General features: G+C 39.3%; 2 protein-coding genes and 1 pseudogene across 18 annotated transcripts; 2 read left to right on the forward strand and 1 right to left on the reverse strand.

Annotated features, from left to right (window-relative positions):
• Positions 1-711: 711 nt before the first annotated feature.
• Positions 712-1899, reverse strand: LOC148702830 (coronatine-insensitive protein homolog 2 pseudogene; annotated as a pseudogene).
• A 1612-nt stretch (positions 1900-3511) lies between these two features.
• On the forward strand, positions 3512-12806 carry LOC103704055 (ATP-dependent zinc metalloprotease FTSH 7, chloroplastic). Of its 5 annotated transcripts, none has more exons than XM_008787194.6 (14): positions 3512-4632; positions 5502-5567; positions 5664-5798; positions 5897-5962; positions 6053-6238; positions 6342-6428; positions 6529-6642; positions 6739-6863; positions 6949-7057; positions 10218-10343; positions 10437-10760; positions 10838-10961; positions 12175-12302; positions 12392-12806. In XM_008787194.6, exons 1-13 carry the CDS (start codon positions 3694-3696, stop codon positions 12297-12299), a joined length of 2526 nt encoding a protein of 841 aa, XP_008785416.3. In that variant the 5' UTR covers positions 3512-3693; the 3' UTR covers positions 12300-12302; positions 12392-12806. The 5 variants fall into 5 exon arrangements, with proteins under 5 accessions (XP_008785416.3, XP_017697534.3, XP_026659229.3 ...); XM_017842045.5 differs by having other exon boundaries at positions 12395-12806; XM_026803428.3 differs by having other exon boundaries at positions 12554-12806.
• Positions 12807-13080: 274 nt separating this feature from the next.
• THIC (thiaminC) lies at positions 13081-22081 on the forward strand. Of its 13 annotated transcripts, none has more exons than XR_015968482.2 (10): positions 13081-13126; positions 13251-13373; positions 13716-13949; positions 14088-14301; positions 15269-15576; positions 15701-15828; positions 16443-17269; positions 18793-19466; positions 20808-20910; positions 21095-22081. XR_015968482.2 is itself a non-coding variant. In XM_088703775.2 (9 exons), exons 4-9 carry the CDS (start codon positions 15269-15271, stop codon positions 20841-20843), a joined length of 2004 nt encoding a protein of 667 aa, XP_088559901.2. In that variant the 5' UTR covers positions 13256-13373; positions 13716-13949; positions 14088-14301; the 3' UTR covers positions 20844-21026. The 13 variants fall into 13 exon arrangements, 4 of the variants coding, with proteins under 4 accessions (XP_088559901.2, XP_088559902.2, XP_026659230.3 ...); XR_015968479.2 differs by lacking the exon at positions 13081-13126 and adding an exon at positions 19543-19573 and having other exon boundaries at positions 13256-13373; positions 20808-20914; XR_015968481.2 differs by lacking the exon at positions 13081-13126 and adding an exon at positions 19543-19573 and having other exon boundaries at positions 13256-13373; positions 20808-20914; positions 21567-22081.
• Positions 22082-22830: the final 749 nt, after the last annotated feature.

Consider the following 22830-nt stretch of genomic DNA (forward strand, 5'->3'; position numbering starts at 1 on the left):
CAATCTAAAAGGCGAAATGGAAATAAAGAAAGAATATATTCCGAAATAGACATAGAATAACCTATGCCCAAAATGAGCGTAAAATGGTTTGACCAAGCATAGTCTATTTCAAGCTATGCCAGTTTGAAAATGATATTTGGCTGCATAAAACCCTATTCGACTTCATATGCTCCTATCAAACACCACCTAAAAGAAAATGCAACTGAAAAGAAGCTGAAACATATAAAGGCAACCAAAACCTTTTCTAAACCAGTTGCAGTGGGGTATATATGCAGGTTCTTGTACAGGCGGTTTCTTTGCTGTACATCTGTAAAAGCTCCTTAGTAGAAAAAGTTGCCATGGAAAAGATATGTTCTAATTCGGAGAGAGCCGATCAGAGGCTAGATATTTTGCACACGCAAAACCCAAAGGCTGCAGCAGCGGAATCGGTACTGATTGAATTATAAGAACTTCAAAGCCCAGGGGCTATAAGAACACCATGCGGCTGTCGCTTAGAAGTACTTCTAAAGTAAAAGTAGATCACAGCTAATTTCAAAACTCTCCGCCCGCATTCATAAGATGTTACAAACAAGAAACATTGTCGTTCATCACTTGGATATTTTGGTATCAGGATAGAAATGGACTGCAACAAAATAGAATGAAAAAAGAACCACATAAGAAAAGCATTCATGCCGGATATAATAGGTTGCTGCTCAAAATCCGACTTGGCAGATGGATATGTCGATCTACTCGATTACGCTGTTCTGAAACTAGGAGGACCCTCCGATGCTACAATTAGACAGAGTTTCAAGAGGAAACAAAAGATATGGAAGAGAGATAGGTATTCGGATTTTTTTCATATGTGGAGGGTCCGTGCCCGATATTTTTAGAGGAAAGGATGGGAATCTTAATAATTAGGATTGCGTAATTCATGGTGAGCAGTTGAGCTTTTCTATATCCGCCGATCGAGATGGTCAGAATAATTTTTTTTAGATGCTTCATGATCGGGCGCTTTTTTTATGTACTAGTCAATTACGAATTTCTTTTTGAGCATATTGAGATCAGGCCAAGCCATAAACGATCATGCTGATTGTTTGAAGATTTGATTCGCCATTAATTTTGTTGGACATATATTGCCATCTTGTTGTTGAGATGAGTTGTCAGATGAGATTTTAGGCCTGCGGCCTGCACCCACAAGTATCTGGATGGAGGCAGTCGTGTTACTTAAAGCAGCAGCTCCTCAGCTCCACCTTCTGCAGCCTGCAGGCTTGGGCAACCTCTTGCAAATCGCAGAAGTCCAGCATCAGATTGCCCGATCTTGCAACAGCGGCCACCAGATATTACTACTGCGCTCACCAACGAAACCAAGTCCCACATCTGAAAGACCTCCAGGTCCCAAATCAAAAGCAAACCTTCTAAGTTTAATGCATCCTCTCAACAGAGCAAGAACCCCGTTGTCCAGGGGTTACCCTGTTGTCCTTTCTTCTCTGTAAAATGAAGACAGCACACTAGAGGATGACAGATTAACATACAAATTCAAAGTGAAGTTAATTTAAAAAATCCAGAAATGCATTGGTGACATCAGAGACATATACAGGCAGGTATTCTTGTTCGGGGAAACCCTGAGCTACAGTTGACAGCTGCACCTGCGAAGTCCTACCCTGTTCATCCTCCATTCCTTGTTCATCATCCCCTCGCTTTGCTCTGAGCCTTCGTAGTTTCTAACGTGTCTCAGCAGCAACTTCTAATTCTCTGAGTCCAATTAACAATATGAAAAACCCTGTGGATGAGATGACAATAAAAGCTATTACGTATCCTAGTGCTGTGAAAATTATATTGCAGGTCTAGCTTCTTGAGTGATGCAGCAACTGGAAATATTATTTGCATTTCATTCGTCCCCATATAAATGAGATCCAAGCAGCATTTTATTCATTGGTGATAGGTCCTTTGTGCTTCTTGAATCTTGACAGTGTTTTGCATCAACGATCTGTAAACACGCCATATAAATGTCGCAACATGTTAAAAAGATACCATGCATTCAAGCATCCTTGTGTTTCGAAGGACGCTAGCTAGCCATGACTTTTCATGAAACAAATAATTGAAATTTTTTTTTTAAAAAAATAAAAAAATAAAAGGAGTTCTTTTAAAGAAGAATGCAATACTTGTTTATGTTAAAGCTTAACTTTCATATTTTATAACCTACTAACTTTCATATTTTATAACCTACTAACTTTCATGAAACCAATTTGTGCAAAATTCTCAGATAAACATTTTTCAGAAAGCAAATTTTTCTCGGATGTTCTCTACTACTGGACAACCAGATGCCTATGTAAAGTGTTTAAAGCTTTACCTTCCTCTATAATAGGTTATGGTGGTTATTTATTTGATGAATATGCTGCACTCAACCCTGATCAAATTGCCATGCAAGACATAGTTAACCTACAATCTTCTTTCGATCCAGGAGTCTGCTTGGTAAGCCAGCATTTGTTAATATGCAGCACTAAGAGTATATAAACTGTAAGAAATTCTTTTTTTAATATTTCCTTTCATTTTGAAAGCATTCACGCATGAGCATGAGATCTGCTAGAGAAGAATGGCTTCGAATGCTTGACATTGCAGCTGTGAAGCATAATCGATCCAATGCAACACGAGGGGTCCGAGTATGGGACTCAAAAAGTTTTTCCATTATAAGCAGGAGAATGTGAATTATGATAGATAGTAGTAGACGCAGAAAAACTTTCTTAGATGAGAATAATTATTTATGTTAAATAAACTAAGTTTTTTTTACATGAATATTCTTCTAAATATCAAATTTTTCATGAATACACTTCCAAATTGATATTTGCATGTATATCCTGGTAAAACACTTGTTTTACTATTTTATCCTTTTTTATTCTTATTTTTGCATATATACTTGCACCATCTAACACCGTTAAAAAATTAACAATTTTGAATTAAAATGACTAAAATATTCTCAATAGATAGATGTAAAAAAAATAATATTTATAAGCGGATTACAATGGAAAACAAAAAAGTAATTTTATTTTTTTATTTTTAATTAAAATAAATATAGTTTTTATTACCCGTGTTAGAAAAATTGTAATATTAAGAATATTTATGCAAAATCAGTGTTTTAGGAAAATATAAAAGTAAATATAAATTTTTAAAAAATATTCACATAAATTTGATTTTGGAGAAGGTATTTATGCCAAAAACTCAATAAACTAATCTAACTGTTGAGGTTTTTATTGCAATTGCCTGATTTTTTTTTTTATAATGGCGGCTCATAGGGCAAATAAAATTTAAAAATAACAAAGCAGAAAAAAATTCTTGCACCATATCGCCTTTTGTTCCATTGATGCGCGGATCTGAAGCGCACCGCGGGCACACACGAGTGGCTCGATGAGCTCGTGGGACTGTAGGAGATCGGACGGACGGACGGATAGGGCATAGGCGAGAAAATCCAGTTCCTTTCCGTGAGGAGCGGGACGGACCTTATAAGCATGACACCGTCCTCCAACCGTCTGATGCCGCCGTTGTTTGTGGTACCCAAATCAAACGGCCCCAACATCGAGTCTCCTCCTAGCCTCCCTTCCAACCTCTCCCTGTTATCATCCGCTGCGACCCGCTCCTCCGTTCCCCTCCCTTTTTCTCGTTCATGGTACTAGGGTTTCCAACGAACGCCAAAAACCTAAACTTACCCTCGACCAAATCATGTCTGCATCCATCGAATTCCTTCAATCCATGACTCCTCGTAACTTCCACTCCAATCCGCGCTCTTTTTCCAAGGAATCCACCAAGAGATCGATCCTCTTTCCTTATCGATCGAGAGAATACTCCATAGAACCAGCTCGGTTCTCGAAGAACCCACCTACTTCCTTCTCATCCATCCCCACGAGGAATAAAGGCAGGATCTTGGTCGAGGGATTCGATGCCTGGGGAGTTCTCCTGAGGAGTCGGAGATGGGGTGAGGCCAGAAGAATCCGAGCCAACAGCTCCTGCGAGCAGGACAGCGACTCCAAGGCCGGTGCCTCCCCCGAGAAGAAGAACACCGAGAGCAGCCCACCCACAAATAACAAAGGCATCAGCAAGCCCTCCAGTCCTCCTCCTCCTCCTCCTCCTCCTCCTTCTTCTTCTTCGTCGTCGTCGTCGTCGTCACCGCGCCGGGAGAAGAAGCGGAAGGGCGGGTGGTGGAAGGGAGGGGGATGGCAGTGGCAGCCCATAATCCAGGCCCAGGAGATCGGGGTCCTCCTGCTGCAGCTGGGGATCGTGATGTTCGCCATGCGACTGCTCCGACCGGGGGTTCCGCTGCCGGGGTCGGAGCCGAGGACCCCGACATCCTACATCAGTGTGCCGTTCAGCGACTTCTTGAGCAAGATCAACAATGACCAGGTGCAGAAGGTGGAGGTTGATGGGGTTCATATCATGTTTAGGCTGAGGTCGGACGCGGAAAGTGTGGAGGCGGAGACAGGTAGGGGGAGTAGGTCGCAGGAGGCCGAGGCTTTGATCAGGGGTGTGCCCCCCACAAAGAGAATCGTGTACACGACTACGCGTCCGGGTGATATAAAGACTCCCTATGAGAAGATGCTGGAGAACCAGGTAGAGTTTGGCTCGCCGGACAAGCGTTCTGGCGGTTTCTGGAATTCTGCTCTGGTGAGCCCCATGTCCTCTACATTCCCTGTATGACACATGTATATCAATTGTATGGTTGAGTACATAAATTCAAATTTCAAAGATGGTCTCAAAATGAGTCCACGAATGACTGTCTTTTTGCTAAAGCAATAAATTAAATTTATGCTTAGGAGAAAAAAAATGCTTGTCCATACTCTGTCTGAGAGTGGCTTTTCCACTTAAACTTACCAATTAGCTGTGGCATGTTCATATCCTATTCAGGATATGCAGCTTAGGTATTAAAGTTTCCAATTTGATGAAATCTTTTACTAAACCTTTTTAGATGTCCTCCATAGTCAATGCAGTTCTACCCTATGCTACTCGTTAAACAATATAACAATCTACTCCTAAAAGATGCAATCTCTTTATCTTTCTACAGATTTGGTCTGCTCCAAGAAAGATTATGTAATGGATTCCAAATTAAAATAGAGCACAATCATAAAAGTGCTTCCAATCTAATGTTGTTTCTTATTTAATATGTCAGAAATACAGAATTCCAGTCTTGCCAAGCAGAACTTTCTCGGCATAGTCCACATAAAACATTAATTGGACAGAATGTGCAATGTTTAACTCTTGGTTGATGGACCAAAAGTGATACTGGAGTCATAAGAGGACCTCAATGAAAGTACTGAAATAACAATCATCACATGGACACTTTATCACACTGGAGGGTATCATCAATATTGTGAAGTGTGAACATGCTTTGAAATCTGAAAAATGGGATTAATCACAAATTGCTGGTGTGATGCTTTTGATAAGTATTCTGGCAGATGCTTAACTCACTAACATGGTTACGTCTACTGGAAGTCATGTTTCATCCAGAACTATAACTCTCATTTATCCTTTTGCAGATAGCTCTTTTCTATATAGCTTTGCTTGCAGCAGTTCTGCAGCGCTTCCCGATAAGTTTTTCCCAGGTCTGGACGAACTTACTACCTCGTGCATTTTTTATTCCTTGATATCAATTCTGCAAATGCAGTGACTCTCTCTGATTCTATGTTTGGCTTTTCCAGCATACGGCGGGACAGTTGAGGAACCGTAAATCTGCAGGTTCTGGTGGAGCGAAAGCATCTGAACATGCTGATATAGTCACTTTTGCGGATGTAGCTGGTGTAGATGAGGCAAAAGAAGAGCTGGAAGAAATTGTGGTGTGCTAAAATCATTCTCGTTTCTTCACTTTCAGTTCTTAATGATTAGATCAAGAAGGAGAATAGATGCAACTAAGGTATTCATTTCTAATGCCCAGGAATTCCTTAGAAATCCAGACAGATATATACGTCTTGGTGCTCGTCCTCCTCGAGGGGTTTTGTTGGTGAGATTGACATCCAGGGACAGAACGTTACTTTTTGCTGCAAAAATTTGATTATTGGAAAGTGTTCTTAGATGATAATTAATTTTACAGGTGGGTCTTCCTGGAACAGGTAAGACACTTTTAGCAAAAGCTGTAGCTGGGGAAGCAGAAGTTCCCTTTATAAGTTGTTCTGCAAGTGAATTTGTCGAATTGTATGTGGGTATGGGAGCCTCCCGTGTTCGGGATCTATTTGCAAGGGCAAAGAAGGAGGCACCATCCATCATTTTTATTGACGAGGTGGAAACCTAAGCACTGATGCATCACTACTTGGCACCAAGCCGCCAGCACTAAATGTTATGATGCAATGTTAATTTTTGTCCTCTCTTTCTTTCTCATGCAGATAGATGCTGTGGCCAAAAGCCGTGATGGCCGATTTCGCATTGTCAGCAATGATGAGCGTGAGCAGACGCTCAATCAGTTGCTTACGGTAAGATGACATAAAAAATCTACTTTCTGGTTGCAAATCCCTTGGCAAAATGCTGTATATCTAATAGATCAAAAACAATGTCTCTACATTCGTTCATCAGGAGATGGATGGATTTGATAGCAACTCTGCTGTCATTGTCCTTGGAGCAACAAATCGTGCAGATGTCCTGGACCCTGCACTTCGCCGTCCTGGAAGATTTGATCGTGTAGTAATGGTTGGTATATAGCTTTCACAATATCACATGGTGGACATGTCTAATATGCAATTTTTCAACGATGACATGAGAGTATCTTCTCTTTTGGCATCATAGGTGGAAACTCCCGATAGGTTTGGAAGAGAATCCATTTTAAAGGTTCATGTAAACAAGAAGGAACTTCCTTTAGGAGATGATGTAGATCTTAGTGAAATTGCATCGATGACAACTGGTTTTACTGGGTAAGGGATCCTACTGCTTCTCTCCTTTCCCTCATCTCTCTATAAAATGAAGGTTGACTGATTCACTTTGTTGATCCTTGTGCAGAGCAGATCTAGCAAATTTGGTAAATGAAGCTGCTTTATTAGCTGGTAGAACAAGTAAAGTTGTTGTGGAAAAGATTGATTTTATCCTGGCAGTTGAACGTTCAATAGCTGTATGTATGTCTGTATTTAAGTTATTTAAAGTTATATCTAATTTCGTAGCCCTTGTTCCTCACCTCCATGTATAATTTCCTGCTATCGCAATATATGATGCACAGATATATAGATTCACCAACACCACTAATTATGGCTGATCAGAAGGCTTCCACCTGCACTATGAGAACTAGAAAGCTATATTGCTTGATCTTTTATACTTTCTTGGTTAATTTTACACTACGATCCATCTGGAGCACTTTGTCGTTCAGTCACACAAGGTGCATATGCAACTTATTCTGTCTTGTAGATATCCATTTGCATTCTTCCCTAGGCTTGCAGCCCGCATCTTTTAATTTCCATAACATTTTAGACCATACATCATGAGTGGTATAGCACACCTTTTAATAAGAACCACTGCCCTTTCAAACATTGTAGTATCCGATGCTGATCTATCTTTAAGATAAAAAATAAGCCTGTTTATTTGACTACCATTTTAATTTGGGGTCTCTGTTCTATATGAAGTCACCTGTCTCAAACTTTGTTGTATTCTACTGATTCGACTTCTGTTCTTCCAACTTTACCTCCATGACTCAAAAATCACATACTGTAAGGCCATCCGATTATATCAGCAGCTATCGTCAACAATTATCTTGAGCATGTTAGAGGAGGTAACACTGTGCTGATGCGCAGTAGTGTCAGACCTGTGGGCCATCGACTGTTTTGTACTGCAACCTGCTATTTCCTAGTGCATGTTGAATGGCCATCTTGCTTTCAGGAAGAAGATCTTTGGCATGAGCCCGCACGACTAGATGCTGCACCCTTTTTGCAATTACTTCTTCCTACCAGTCTTTAGTGTTCTATATGTAACTTCTGAGTACACCTTTGTTTATGCTCTCCAAGTCATCTCTTTTGCTACTTCATCGTATGCCTTCTCCAAGTCAATGAATCCATTTGAATTTTTTCTCATCAAGTTTTTAGATAACCTTGATGATTAACCTTCTTTTACAATTCAAGACTTGGATGTAACATGGATTGTGGTCGCTAACTATAATTATTGTGCCATCTCATAGACTCTACAATGTTGTTTGTCCTTTATACAATGCAAAGCCCTTGGAGGGAGTGTAAGCTGATTGTTTGCTGGTAAATAGGGGTGTCATACAAACTGAGCAGCTCAAGCTTGGCTCAGGCTCAGCTTGAGAAAAGCTTGAATCAAGCTTCCTTTGATGCTAAACAAACAAAGCTTGAACCAGAAAGATAGACTCGGAATTGATTTCAAGCCAAGCTAAAAAACGATCTAGCGCTATAAAGCTCGGCTTTATAATGCTTGAATATATTTAAATTATATGTAATAATATTTCAATAGACCATTGTGTTGAAGTTTTACTTGGTGTCTTTTTTTTAAAAAAATTCTTGGATCAACTAAATTTAATTTAGACCTGAATTAAACTTTGAGCCAAAACTTGAAATGAAGACTCGAGCTTCCATTTAAGCTTGATTTCAACTTGATTGTAACCTCGAGTTTGGCTTTATTTGAAATTAAGCTCAAATTGAGATCGAAATAATGGTAACCAAATCAAGCTTGATCTTGGAATTCAAGCTTGATCAAACAAAAGCTCGATCAAACTTGGCTTGATTACATCCCTACTGGTAAATATATCTTCTCCATCATTGAATACATTTTTCTTCATGAGAGATAGATATGCGATAAATTGTGTCCATATTGAGGACGTAGTGTCTTGATCAATTCCCAGAAATCCGCCAAACTGCCTCCTTTAAGCAGCCTAAACTATTTCCACTTCTATAATTTTGTATCATCCTGGTCCAACTAGGTTCACAACATGATGTCAGTGGAGAAAAGTATTTGGCTATCCATGTGACTACATGAGGAATTTATGTTCTCCAGGATCCTGTTTTTCTGAAGTCCACTTCTCTGTTTCCTTTGCATCTTTTCATCGCAGTTCTTCTCCTGTGCACATTAGATCAGCTTCTTTTCCCTTTCTTTATAATCCCACAAAGGTGGGACTCTCAGACCTTTTCCCCTCTTAAGTAATACATGGTTGACCTACCTTACAAGGAATATTTGGAGCTTGGTTGCTATCACTATAAATTCAAGAATTGTTGTCTTCCATAATGATGATGCTTTAAAACTAGATGAGGAATTTCTGATATTGTCATGACAACTTCATCATATTTATTACATCTTTTATTTCTATTACCTTGTTGCAACTTTATAACACTTTTAAAACTCCAAAAAGATACTGAATATTAACCCTCCCAATTTATATGCAATTTTAGCATACATTGCCTACCTCATTGAATCGATATGCAATTTTAACATAAATTTTCTATATCAGCTTATAATATAGTATGTCTTCATGATACATTATCAACTGACATGGCTCAACGCATTCTGCTATGGGCTGAAAGGAATATATTCTATTGCACTAAAAACTGTGTGACACGCTGTGATAGTCACAAGTACTTGAGTCCTTCGATCTTCATGCTAGTGGGGATCTTAAGAGTTTAGCAGGCATTAACATCGAGCTACTGTTGATGGTCAACTAGTAGAAAGCTGGGCTATGTGATCCAGTTGGACAATGATTCATTTGTACTTCATGATGGAATCAAGCAGCCTTGGATGGCTTTGTTTCTAGGAAATAGATAACTTTTATGCTAGGCAGCTTGGGTATATAGCAATGTGATCATATAGCAGGGTTAAGTGTGAAATTTATGCATGACAAAATGGTAGATATATGTGCATTGATAATCTATGCTACTCAAAATTGAATTTTGAAATGAAGCAGCATTTATGTCATACTTTTGGTTTTCTTTTATGCCCCCAATTCCATTTTTAGGTGGTGATGGTCTTATTCTGTGTGACCCCTTTTCCTGAGAGATCCAGAGAAGAAGAAATAGTTCGAGAATTTACTTGCTGGAGCTTTACAAAATCAATAATTATTGATTCTTGCATCAAATTTTGTAGTCTGTTAAAACGAAACAAAGAACTTTAGATCTGTTTTCTTCATGCCACAAAAACATTCTATATATATTGTCCAAGTTCTACATTTTCTTGTATGAGAATGCTTTCATGGAGATGGCATAAAATAGAGTTTTAAATTTGAGTAGAACATGCTAAATTAATTGTTCTGGAACAAACTAAGAGGTATGTCCTTTTAGGGCATAGAGAAGAAACATGCAAAGCTGCAAGGAAGTGAGAAGGCTGCTGTCGCAAGACATGAAGCTGGTCATGCAGTTGTAGGAACTGCTGTTGCGAATCTGCTTCCTGGACAACCACGTGTGGAGGTTAATACAAGAGCCATCTGTCATAGATAAATAGTTGAAAACATGTATAGCTTCAATTGAAGAACTAATTTTTTGATAACTTTCTGTTATCAGAAATTAAGCATATTGCCCAGGTCAGGTGGTGCACTGGGTTTTACATATACCCCTCCCACAACTGAGGATAGATACTTGCTTTTCATTGATGAATTGCGTGGCCGCTTGGTCACTCTTCTAGGTGGACGTGCAGCTGAAGAAGTTGTCTATGCTGGACGTGTATCAACTGGAGCACTTGATGATATAAAACGTGCTACAGACATGGCTTACAAAGCTGTAGCTGAATATGGTCTTAATCAAACCATAGGTCCAGTATCACTGTCAACATTGTCTAGTGGCGGGCTTGATGAATCTGGAACAGCAGCTCCATGGGGAAGGGATCAGGTTCTTTCTTCATCTTCCCTTGTGTCTCTCTTTCTCACCCTTCAATTCTCAAGAGCTAACCAAGGCTGGATGCGCAGGGGCATCTAGTGGATCTTGTGCAAAGAGAGGTAAAAGCGCTTCTACAATCTGCTCTTGAAGTAGCTCTTTCTGTAGTGCGTGCCAATCCTGTTGTTTTGGAGGGTCTTGGAGCCCATTTGGAAGGTGACTGATTACTCTTTTATGCTTTTTGAATATTGAATTAGCTTTGCTGTACTGGTACTGACTGCTTTTGGCTAAATCAAAGCACTCAAACTTCTGTTCTAGTTTGGTTGTAGCTTGCTAATGCATACATTTATGATGATGTACGCTTATGACGTTTTCTTAGGGAATCATCAATATTTTTACCCATTCCATGTATGGATTTGCATGCAGTATGGAATCTTGATTATTCATAACCAACAGGCAAAATCCCACATATCACTCTGCTTGGCTATCTGTTCCTCCCGAAGGCCAAGTCCCTTGTAAAAGCAAATTTCATTGGATTCACAGATTGAAAAACATTATCACGACACAGATGTTTTACTGATATGATGCCTGGACCAAATGCAAATTACACGTGAATGTGTGCTACCCTCATTCTCTATATTTCTAGTTCATGCAAAGGTTATATAGCAGAAATCTGATTAGAGTTTCAAGCCCTTTTTTTTGTGTGCATGTCGTTGATCTTTGGATTATAATTTCTGTCAGGTGCATGCAAAAAGAAATTCATGTTCATGCATTTTCAGGGGCCTTTAATACAGCAATTTTACATTGAAACAGGTTTTGCATTTAATATAAATGTATTCGAGAATTTGTAAGTCCTACACAGTTTTATAGAGAGAGAGACTCAGAATGTGGAGTTCCTCTAACAAAAGATAATTGCATTAGAAATAATTCTCTCCAGATCTTTGATGGTTATCTGCATAATTGCTCATTTGGATGCTTCCTTTTGCCATTTTTTGTCTTCTTGGATAATATAACATGTATTAACAATATTTTTTTTATGTTAAACATTTTTGAATTTCAGCTTCCTACAGAAACTCAATTTGGAACCTTATAATTTTTTTAACTGCCTTGAAGACTAAATTGTGATTCTTGCAATGTCATGACAAAACCAAACTATAAGGACACTTTTAGTCAGCTAAGCCATTTTACCTTAGTTATATCTTTTCCCTTCAATCTTTGATTCCATGTGAAACCCCCCAATGCCAGCTGTATGCATTACAGCATCCTTGTTATGAAGCATTTGATTGTGCATAACATCCATCTTTCATACTGATTATGCACAGAAAAAGAAAAAGTAGGAGAAGAGCTTCAGTCTGTATGCATTACAGCATCCTTGTTATGAAGCATTTGATTGTACATAACATCCATCTTTCATACTGATTATGCACAGAAAAAGAAAAAGTAGAAGGAGAAGAGCTGCAGGAATGGCTTAAGCTAGTTGTAGCTCCTGCAGAATTGACGATATTTGTAAGTGGGAAACATGAGAATGTTCTTCAGCTGAAGGCAAGCTCCTGACAGGTACCGCACTATTCCCTTGCAGTGCCCTTAAGGTGTGTTCGACTTCTTGGGCTGTTAATACCAAACTAGGCTCCTCTCTTATTGCCCAGAAGATCTTCTTGTGTTCAGCCGATTGCTTTTACCTGTAATCTGCCTTGGGTCCAAGATGGATGGAGGGTTGCTGGAACTTTTAGAAAATGTTTTCTCGATTAGATAACCTTTTGTATCTAGTTCTCTGGTGGCACGTAGTTAATTATCTATAATCTATTTAGATCATGGAACTCAACATTGATCTTTTCAAGCTAGAGATAACAGATGCAGCTATTCAGAGTTGGAGCTACAGAACTCTTCACCTCGTTTGGAAAGTATGTCGTGCTGATTAAGTCGCAATTCAGCAACCACAATCTGCTTTGTACATTAATATTGTTTTTTTGTTCAACAATTCAATATCAATCCAGTGTATAGCTGTTCCTTTACATGTCATTCTGTACTGATGCAAAAAAAAAATTGCTCCGTTATTTTAAAGCTCATGTGGATAACATTTTTGGTTTCTTAACATTGAAAAAGCTGTTGCATACATCGTTGAGCTTCATTTGTATGCATGGCACTGAAGGTAACCTGAGAAAAATAATTAGCAGCCTGTGCGACAAGAAAAAGACATTTACCAAGCCTTTAATGAGATAGCAGTAAGATGGCGAGAACTTTGATTTTGAGAGGCCTCTATCTGCATGTGGTCTTGTTCCGTATGATTTAACCGATGGGCTTCCATAGTTTTGTCATGTGAATGCATGCAGGTTTAAAGCATCAATGACCTTCAATCATGCTGGTTTACTCGGCGCCACCATGTAAAGTTTCTTTTCTGGCTTGCCCTTCTTGGCTATGGACAAGTCTAGAGTAGAGATTCCTCCAAAATAATTGCAGGGTGCAATCACTATCTAACATATCCAAAATCTGGACATTTCTTTCAAGGTGTCGTCTTGCAATGAAAGTGCTGCATTGTTTCAAATCATTTGGGTGAGATTGGAAACTACTACAAAATCTGGCTTCATCAGTGCATCGAGGGTTGGGCTAAACTATTTTCAACGTATGTTGGTGAGTTCCTACTCCTCCTCCTCTCCTCTCCTCCTCTTCCTTATTGATGATTATTGCCCGATATATTTGCAGAAAAACCATCCCAGCCCAACTAAACAAACATAAATTCTCAAGAAGCGAATCCATGAGAAAACCCATGCTTATCCTTCAAAAACAACAATAATAATAATAATCCAGTGCTAGCCATTTCGGGTTCAACTGTTCAAGATAGGAGTCGACAGGCTAGAGTGCACCGTACATTCGGAAGCTCCCGTCACTTCTCGCCATAAAATTATATCTCACGTAGTGTGCACCACTATGTGGCTTGTGCATATCGATAATTATAGCCGCCTGTTTTTGCAGCGGTGCGTTGAGACTTGAGACGGGTGTTTGATGAATAAAGCTCAGAGAAACGGGCGGTAAGTAATGCAAGGATATATAGGGCGCACGGCTGACGCCTGACGTGCTTCTTTCGGCAAAAATATCCCCCGCTAGAAAGAGAAGCTGAGAAGGTGAGGGGGATGTTTTCTCCAACCAGCGGTCCAGCGGATATCTCGTGCTTCTAAATTTGGCTCGTGACCGGCAACTTTTCCAAAGGTTGGTCCCTAGTTGCCTCAGAAAAGAAGGGGCTAGTCCCGTCCGTGTAAAAATATCTTCGCACCGACTCCTTTCTCGATTCCATAAAATTTTCTTTGCTATCTCTACCCATCATTTCTGCTATTTCTCTCCTTGAAGATAAAATAGGTGGTGGAAATAAGAAAGATGCGGGTAAAAGTATAACCTTCCTTATCTCCATATGAAAGGAGTGCTATAAGTCTATAACCTATAAGCAGCTGCCACTGCGCTTGTTTTCGTTGCGGAACTTGGGCTCGGTAGGGGATTGAAGGCAGCGAAAGGGAGGCGGAAAAGAAAGGGCTCCTCCTCCTCTCCGTTCTCTCCAAGTGATCTGGTATCCTCTTTTCCTCATGTTAATTTCTCTTTTTTTCGTCCTTTTCCTCGATTTACTGTCTCGGTCGTCTCATTTTTATTCTTGCATCGAAATCTTCATCCTTGTGGAACCCTAGTTATCTCTCTTTTTTTTGATGAATGAACCCTAGTCATGATTGAGACGTGAATCGATCCTTAGGCCAGAGTTTGTCTCGTTCAATTCAGTGAATTGCTGATCTGCTGTGGCCGCTGTTCTCTCTTGTCAATGATTATTTGCGGATCATGAATCGCGGTTGTTTCCATTCCATTTGAAGGAGAGCGGATACGTGTAAGATATGCACAAAATGAGTCCCTGAAGATATGAAAAGTAAAGCTAACGCAGAGAATGATGCAGATAAAATTATAAGTAGAGATGTGCCCAGTAGGTGCAGACATGCTTGAAGGCAATACTGGGAATTTGGTATTGGAAACGTAGGATGGAGATCTTCTGGTATTATAATGGAAGATCTCGTTACAACATAGATCACAGCCTCCGTGCTGGTGCGATGCCTGTGGGAAACCTATTTAGTAGATAGAGCATAAACGCTAGCTCCAGTTGGTGCGCCTACACCTAGTCACAGAAAACTATGCCTTTGCTGCCTAAAAATGGAAAAGACAAAATTGAAAACTATGGAGAGGAAGATGCTGTCTTATCTCCATCTTATTTATTTGGTGCAAATACTATCACATTTTAGACTTCATGATTTCAAATTTATCCATTTTTATTTTACGGTGATTTTCCCCAAAACTTCTTTATATTTCTTTGTAAGATTTCTATTTTGATGAATTTGGAAATTGGACAAATCCAATTTCAGTGACATTATAAATATACCTTTAGTAAAATTATGAAGGCATTGGCAAATAGTTAGTTTTCATGTTCTGTTCGTGTTTTTTTTTTATAGAAAGTATAGTCTATTTGTCACTCACTGTATTTTTTTTTTCCATTCAAGATGGCATCTATCCAACTGTCAGTTACTCCTGTGGTGACTAGCAAGAGCAACCATGCACCTTTCAAGTTGCCAAGTACTCCGTTTTTACCTGGATTTGAATCAGCCAGGCGTTCTTCAAATGTGTGGGATAAGGAAGTGTCCTACAATTTGGTAAGTTCAAGGGTTAAAGCCTCCCTAACCTTTGATCATTCGATTGCTGAGTCTGCAAAACCCCAAAAGAAGAGGCACACTGTTGATCCTGCAGCTCCTGATTTTCTTCCACTTCCTTCTTTTGAAGAATGCTTTCCGAAGAGTACCAAGGAATGCAGGCATGTGTTGGAATTTGCTCCTTTTTCAGACTAATAGTTCCTTGCATTTTTGAAGTATGAATATTACCAATCTGATTTTCTTAATATACTTGAACATGATCTTCATCCTGATTATGTCATGTAGGGAAACTGTTCATGCACAATCTGGCCATGCCCTTAAAGTTCCATTTCGACGGATCCATCTGTCTGGGGAAGACCAGTACTTTGATACATATGATACCAGTGGCCCACAGAATATAAGTCCACGTGTGTGTGAGTATACTAACTTAATGCAAATTTCACCTTGTGTAATATTATCTCTTAATTGTGAAGTTCAGTCCATGGGATGGAGTTGAGCTAAAGACTCATGATTGTCTGCCTCTTTGAGTTTCATAGTTGTCTCTGGTGATGGATATATTTTTTAACATACATTGGCTTCAATGCTTAGCATGCTCTTACAATGAATCCAATCAGTTAAAAAGGTGCCTCCAACTTGCAGAAATCTTTTCTTAGACATTTGTTTTGGAGTCACAAGGATTTTAGATCCTGGGTGGTCACTGGATTCAGGTTAATAAAGGATGGATAAGATTTTCTAATGAAGATTGGGAATCAAATGTCCTTATGAATCTAGCTCTTCGCTTTCTTACATACCCATGCCTCAATATTTTATGGGTTTTTAAACATGTCTTGATTTCTCGCTGGTAACATTTCATCTTAATCTGGAAGGATATTGTTTATCATCCTGTTGCATCAGAACTTGCTTTTGAACCTGCTTTCTGTTATTTAAAATTAAAGGAATGTTATTGCTGCTACTGGTGATTCCTCTTCACAGAAGTTTGGTGGTGCCAAAGAAAACTAAAGGTTAATGTTGTTTGTTGTCGTGACAGGTCTTCCCAAAATAAGAAAAGGCTGGGTTGACAGGCGGGAGAGCTTGGGCGGACCAAGATACACCCAGATGTTCTATGCTAAACAGGGAATTATAACGGAAGAGATGTTGTTTTGTGCCGCTCGTGAGAAGCTTGATCCTGAATTTGTGCGGTCAGAGGTTGCACGTGGGCGTGCTATAATTCCATCAAACAAGAATCATCTTGAGCTTGAGCCTATGATAATCGGGAGGAACTTCTTGGTCAAAGTGAATGCAAATATTGGGAACTCTGTTGTGGTGAGCTCTATTGAGGAAGAGGTGCATAAGCTTAAATGGGCAACAATGTGGGGAGCTGACACAATCATGGATCTCTCAACAGGTCACCATATCCATGAGACTCGTGAATGGATCCTACGAAACTCTGCAGTGCCGGTTGGAACTGTGCCTATCTACCAAGCACTGGAGAAAGTGAATGGCATTGCTGAAAATCTTAACTGGGAGATTTTTAGGGATACTCTGATTGAACAAGCTGAGCAGGGCGTGGATTATTTTACCATCCATGCTGGGGTGCTGCTTCGCTACATTCCTCTTACAGCAAAAAGAATGACTGGCATTGTTTCACGTGGAGGATCAATTCATGCAAAATGGTGCTTGGCTTATCACAAGGAGAACTTTGCTTATGAGCACTGGGATGATATACTTGACATATGCAATCAGTATGATGTGGCGTTATCTATTGGTGATGGGTTGAGGCCTGGTTCAATTTATGATGCCAATGACACTGCTCAGTTTGCAGAACTTCTGACACAAGGGGAGCTGACGCGTCGAGCATGGGAAAAGGATGTGCAGGTATACACAGATTTTTTCCCCTTGCCTCCACGTTAGATATTACTCTAGTATATTGTGTCATTATTTGGTGATGTGAAGTATCAACTTGAGTGAAATGCTATCTTGCTATCATAGCTTCATGAGAACATACCACCTTTTCTACCTACCTGTTCAAGCAATAGCTCGACTATTTGTCAAGGGTGTTTGCAAACATTGTGGTCCCATGACCTAGTTTGAGTTACCTATATTTTTTTTAAATTATTTTTTCTATAGGCTTATGCTAATCACTATAGATGTTACTGTTTTTTTAGCAACAATAGCTGCCATTTCATGTTGTTATCTTTAAGACATCATTATATGTTTTAGTTTTTTATTAGAAGAAGATTCATTGTTTCACAAGAAAATTCTTAATTATCTTGGAAGATCCAAGTTTCTCCAACTCTTTTATTCTCCCATCTCCACATCCCTTTTTTTGTCTTTTAATTCACAGTATAGCACTGTTCTAAAAATTTCACAGTATAGCTACTTCCTTATGTCTTACCAAAATAAAGAAAGAAACACCTTCCTTAGGTTGAACTACTTTATATCTATCTGTTTTGACATCTCCAGATCATCATTATTGATGGATCTTTTTGTGCTCATATCCGGTTGGGTTCATTCCATTATTGTGTTAGGTGGAATACGATGCGAGGGTAAAGTTTCTTTTGCTGGTTAATTATAGTGTTCTAGAAGAATTAAATCAGATTCAAAAGAGTATCTTTCAGGTTTGAGAATAGTGTGGTGCACAGGGGCTAGGGCTGAAAACAAATAAAGTTTCAGTTTGCTGAACTGTTTTGCATAAATGGACCATGTAGAGCTAGGACCTGAATATGGATATTGGGATGTTGATTTAAAGTAACCTAAAATTTGGAATCACAAATGGAGAGAAGAGATCAAATGTTTGATTTTTATTGTAAATGCAGAACAAATTTGCCAGAACAATTACATGTCAAATTCCTGTTTGAACTGAAGCTCAAAGAAGAGTATATCATCCCAGTGATCGTAAGCTAAGTTCTCCACGTGATAAGCTCGTTGTCACTTATAAATTCTAAGCTCCAAGAAGTTAGTCTTCCACATGAATATAAATGCTTGCATTACTATTTGGTGTCATGCTGAACAACTTATAAATCATAGTAATTGCAACTAAAAGAGATACATGGCAGCTAACACGAGACCTAATTTAAATATCAGAGTTATGACATTTCATACTGAACTAGACTTACTCTTTGAGACTAGTTGAACATCCATTTCATCCCTATAATCTACACAAAAAAACACACTTTTTTTCTTGTTCTCCTTCCTTTTCTTATTCTCCTTTACTTGCTCTTTTAATCTACATCAGTGTCAATATTGGTAAGTGATACTTTTGGTTATGAAGCTTTGAGATATTTCTATGACAACTTTATTGCTAAAGTCAGTTAGTTTGTGAAGCATCTTAAGACTGCAGAATTGCCTGTAACTTTTGACTTGCATATGCTGCTGCTACTATATTTATGGTCATGCAGGTAATGAATGAAGGACCTGGACATATTCCAATGCACAAAATTCCAGAAAATATGGAAAAGCAATTGGAATGGTGTAATGAGGCACCTTTTTATACTCTCGGTCCTCTAACGACTGATATTGCTCCTGGATATGATCACATCACCTCAGCAATTGGTGCTGCTAACATTGGAGCCCTTGGTACTGCACTTCTCTGCTATGTAACACCTAAGGAACACCTTGGGTTGCCAAATCGTGATGATGTGAAGGTAGGTGTCATATCATACAAGATAGCTGCCCACGCAGCTGATTTAGCAAAGGGTCACCCCCATGCACAAGCATGGGATGATGCATTGAGCAAGGCGAGATTTGAGTTTAGATGGATGGATCAGTTTGCTTTGTCTTTAGACCCTATGACTGCTATGGCTTTCCATGATGAGACCCTGCCGTCAGAGGGTGCCAAGGTGGCACACTTCTGTTCTATGTGCGGGCCCAAATTTTGTTCTATGAAAATAACAGAAGATGTGAGGAAGTATGCTGAGGAGCATGGATATGGGACAGTGGAGGAAGCTGTGAAACATGGAATGGATGCTATGAGTGCCGAGTTTCTGGCTGCAAGGAAAACTGTTAGCGGGGAACAGCATGGTGAAGTTGGTGGAGAAATCTATGTGCCTGAGAGTTATGCTCATCAATCAAGGTTGGTAGCTTTTGCTGCGGTGATCTCATTGTCAAGTTGCGTTTTCCTAGATTGGATTCATCCTTTACTGTTGCAGGAAATGTAATCTGATGCATGGGATCAACCTTGTAAGTATGATACCAGATCCCAAATAAACATAAGGACTATCGGTTTCATGCTTTCCTGTTGATAATTACATAAAACAACAATGCCTTTATCAGTATCCAACCTATTGTCATACAAATATTCAAAATTTAAACTTGATATCATTTGTAAATCTTCGCTTGGATGCCTTTTGATTTTAGAGTATGCATGAGAAGTTATTCTTCACTGCTTTGCTCAGTTTTTTCTGGTTTGGTACAATATTGTTGTTTCTTTGAAAACTTGTGATAGTAATGGATATAAGTTACCCTGGTACAGTACACAAGGGGCTAAAGGATTATCATGTCAATTCCATTGTCATACTGCTTTTTGTGAAACTTCCCAGTAATAAGGTGAATTCAACCTTGTCATTGACATGCTTTGTAAGTTAGTCACTCTACTAACGCATTTAGGACTATGAAACCTTGCATCCAAAACAAAACAAAATGAAGTTGTTACTAGTTATGCTCTTAGAGCAAAGTTTTCTCAAGCTTGAATTAAAGCTCTGCCAGATTTCTTTTTCGCATCATCTTCATACAACTTAAGTGCACTACATGTGTTCTCTTATTGTAAGCGTAATCAACAAGCCTATCTCCTCTATATGGTTCATCCATCAGAGTTTGATGAAGATTTTTGGTTGGTTTTGAACATTAAGTTGGTCCTATACCACTAATGCTGGGTTCCTGGCAAAGACAATTTTGGTCAAGAGAGGAGCATGTCTTGAATCCTAGAAAGCCAGTTGGCAGGCAGGTAGGGTAGTTCATGTGTTAAGCAATTTAAGCTCGTGCAATGAGGGGACAGCCTCTTAATATTTATAGACTTGGAAAGAGGCCATAAAAGGAAGAGCAAAGACCACATTTGATATAGGATGACAATATTCGATATAGGAACCATGTAATATGAATATGCCAAGGAGGTTTATATTGTAACATGAATACGATATGTCTTCAAATTCCTGTAGAGAACTCTTCAAATTGCTTATTTGCATTCCAAGTGGATTTACTCATTTTTGTATTCATAATGATTGCGATCCACTTCCCTTCTTAGCATTATTTGCATTTTAGTGAAATTAAAGCAGTTAATTGGTCTCCACATTCTTCTGCAATGAATATAATTCTTTGATAGTTGTGAATGAGCAGGCTTTTTAAAAGTGCTTTTGTTTACTAATTATGACATGAAAGTGATTTCTCTCACATTAGCTTCCAACAATATTTCTTGCAGGAGCAGTTAAAAGATGTTCATCATGGTATGAGTTGAAAGGAGCTAGAACAGTGGGCGCTGTCTGGAGTCATGACTGGTGAATAAACCATCCTTATGGTGGGATGTGAGTAAGAACATGTGCTTAGCAGTCACATAATTCAAGCATCTGTTCTTTCTTCATCATTGTAGTTAAATCCTAGCCTTGCAGTAATAAAATATACGTTTTATGTTCCTTCTTTATTTTTCCCTTTATGTGGATGTGCTTACCAAGTGTGCCTGTATCTGCTGTAACATGTCCTTGCGGCCAGGATGTGGGCAGGACTGGCTGAGAAAGTCCCTATGAACCTGAACAGGATAATACCTGCGGAAGGACTAAGGAGTGTGCAATTGTTTGTTTGTTGCTTCTGTTTTTTGGGTGCTCTCTCAGGGAATTCTCAAAGCAAGCATCTAGCTTAGCTGATTTCCAAGTGCTCCGATCTTGCAGTCTTTCATTGCTGGGAAGTAATGAAAATTGCTTTTATTTCCTCTAGTTATTTGTTTTTCATAGTTGGCGGGCTTTGTAGCTTACTTCTGACAATGTTTGATACGTTCTCTTAGAATGCCCCTTCTGGGTTATCATAGAATAGCTGTTGTCAGAATTAAGCTACAATCAGCGAGTCTCCATTCTTCCACAGGGGAGACAAAAGTTAAAAAGGGGGAAAGTAATGGGTTTCATAGGTGTGCTATGTGCCTTTCTTTTTTTCTTGCCTCTTTCCAAAGGCTAATTATTATCAGCACCAGGGGTGCTTGCCTAGTCTCTCCAGCTGCGTTAAATTAGGAAAGACTGGGGCAGGCTGAGATAGTCCCTTTGAACCTGACCAGGTTAATACCTGCGTAGGGAGCGTGCTGCTTGTTTTTGTTTTGCTTCTTTGCAGAAGGTGTTTTCATGCAACATCAGCTCATGTTCATACTGTAGCCCACCCTGCTTTTGATCTCCCATTGGCGGTACAAAATTACACTTCCAGGTGGTTATGGCTTGATGCCTATGGAAAAATGGTATGACATGGATATATCAAAGATATTTCCTTCTATTTCAAGTTGAACAGCAGGCAAGTCGGTCTAGAATTTCAGTAGTAAGGACCGGTTCTTAAGCACTAAATATAGGGGTGATTTGGTCCCCTTTTGGGCAAGGCTCTCAAAAGCTATTGAGATATGGATACATGCTGGAGACCTAGCTTATTTAGCTTCTATATTATATAAACTACATGCTGTGTTATGAAGGATGAATATGAATTAATATAGCGCTAATTTGTCCATGCCAAGTGGTCCGTTTAATCCCTGTTTTAGACAGTATTTGCTGCAGTTTCTTTTTTTTTTTGATTTAGTAAATCCTTTGGAATATTTAATCTAATCTCAGGTTTCTGTTAATCGTTTCCAATCTTGGATATATTATTGTTATCGTTTCAATCATGACTGTATCTGTAGCTGGTGGCATGTTGAGAGAGAGAGAGAGAGAGGAGATTCCAGGTTCTGCTGCTGTCGGGGGATGCAAGTGTCCAACGTAGCCATGCTGTTATCTCGCCTGATTGGTGCACTTATTTTAAGTGCCCAGGTTTTGTAAGGTGCAATTAAAGCTGAGAGGTGCTCGATAAAATGTGCCTAAAGCAATATATCTGTTAGCCGTGATGGAGGTCATGTCCTGTTGCCTGACCTCGAGCCCGTTTTCACATGGCCTTATGGTTTCTTCCTAGCTCTGGTACATGATAACTTGGAGATTGTAACGACATGGTGGATCAGAGTACACTGTACATACACCTGAGCGTCGCCTGATTTATATAGAAGTTGTTTTCCTAAACAAAATCGTTCGTATGGTGTTTTTCAATATTTCAAACAGGCAATAAAAATTCCAAGCTCTATCCAAATTTGAAGTGTCACCACAAGAACCCACTGAAGGGAAACATTTATGTCGTCGTGCAATCCTAGGCAAGTTCTTGTAAGCTTTGCAGTTAAGAACTCCCTGACGTTTAGGTGAACAGATGGATAGAATATTTAACAGAAAGATTCG

This window comes from Phoenix dactylifera, chromosome 8, assembly GCF_051530095.1.
Source record: "Phoenix dactylifera cultivar Ajwa chromosome 8, Ajwa_hap1_PhDact_Kaust_v1.1, whole genome shotgun sequence".
Lineage (NCBI taxonomy): Eukaryota > Viridiplantae > Streptophyta > Magnoliopsida > Arecales > Arecaceae > Phoenix > Phoenix dactylifera.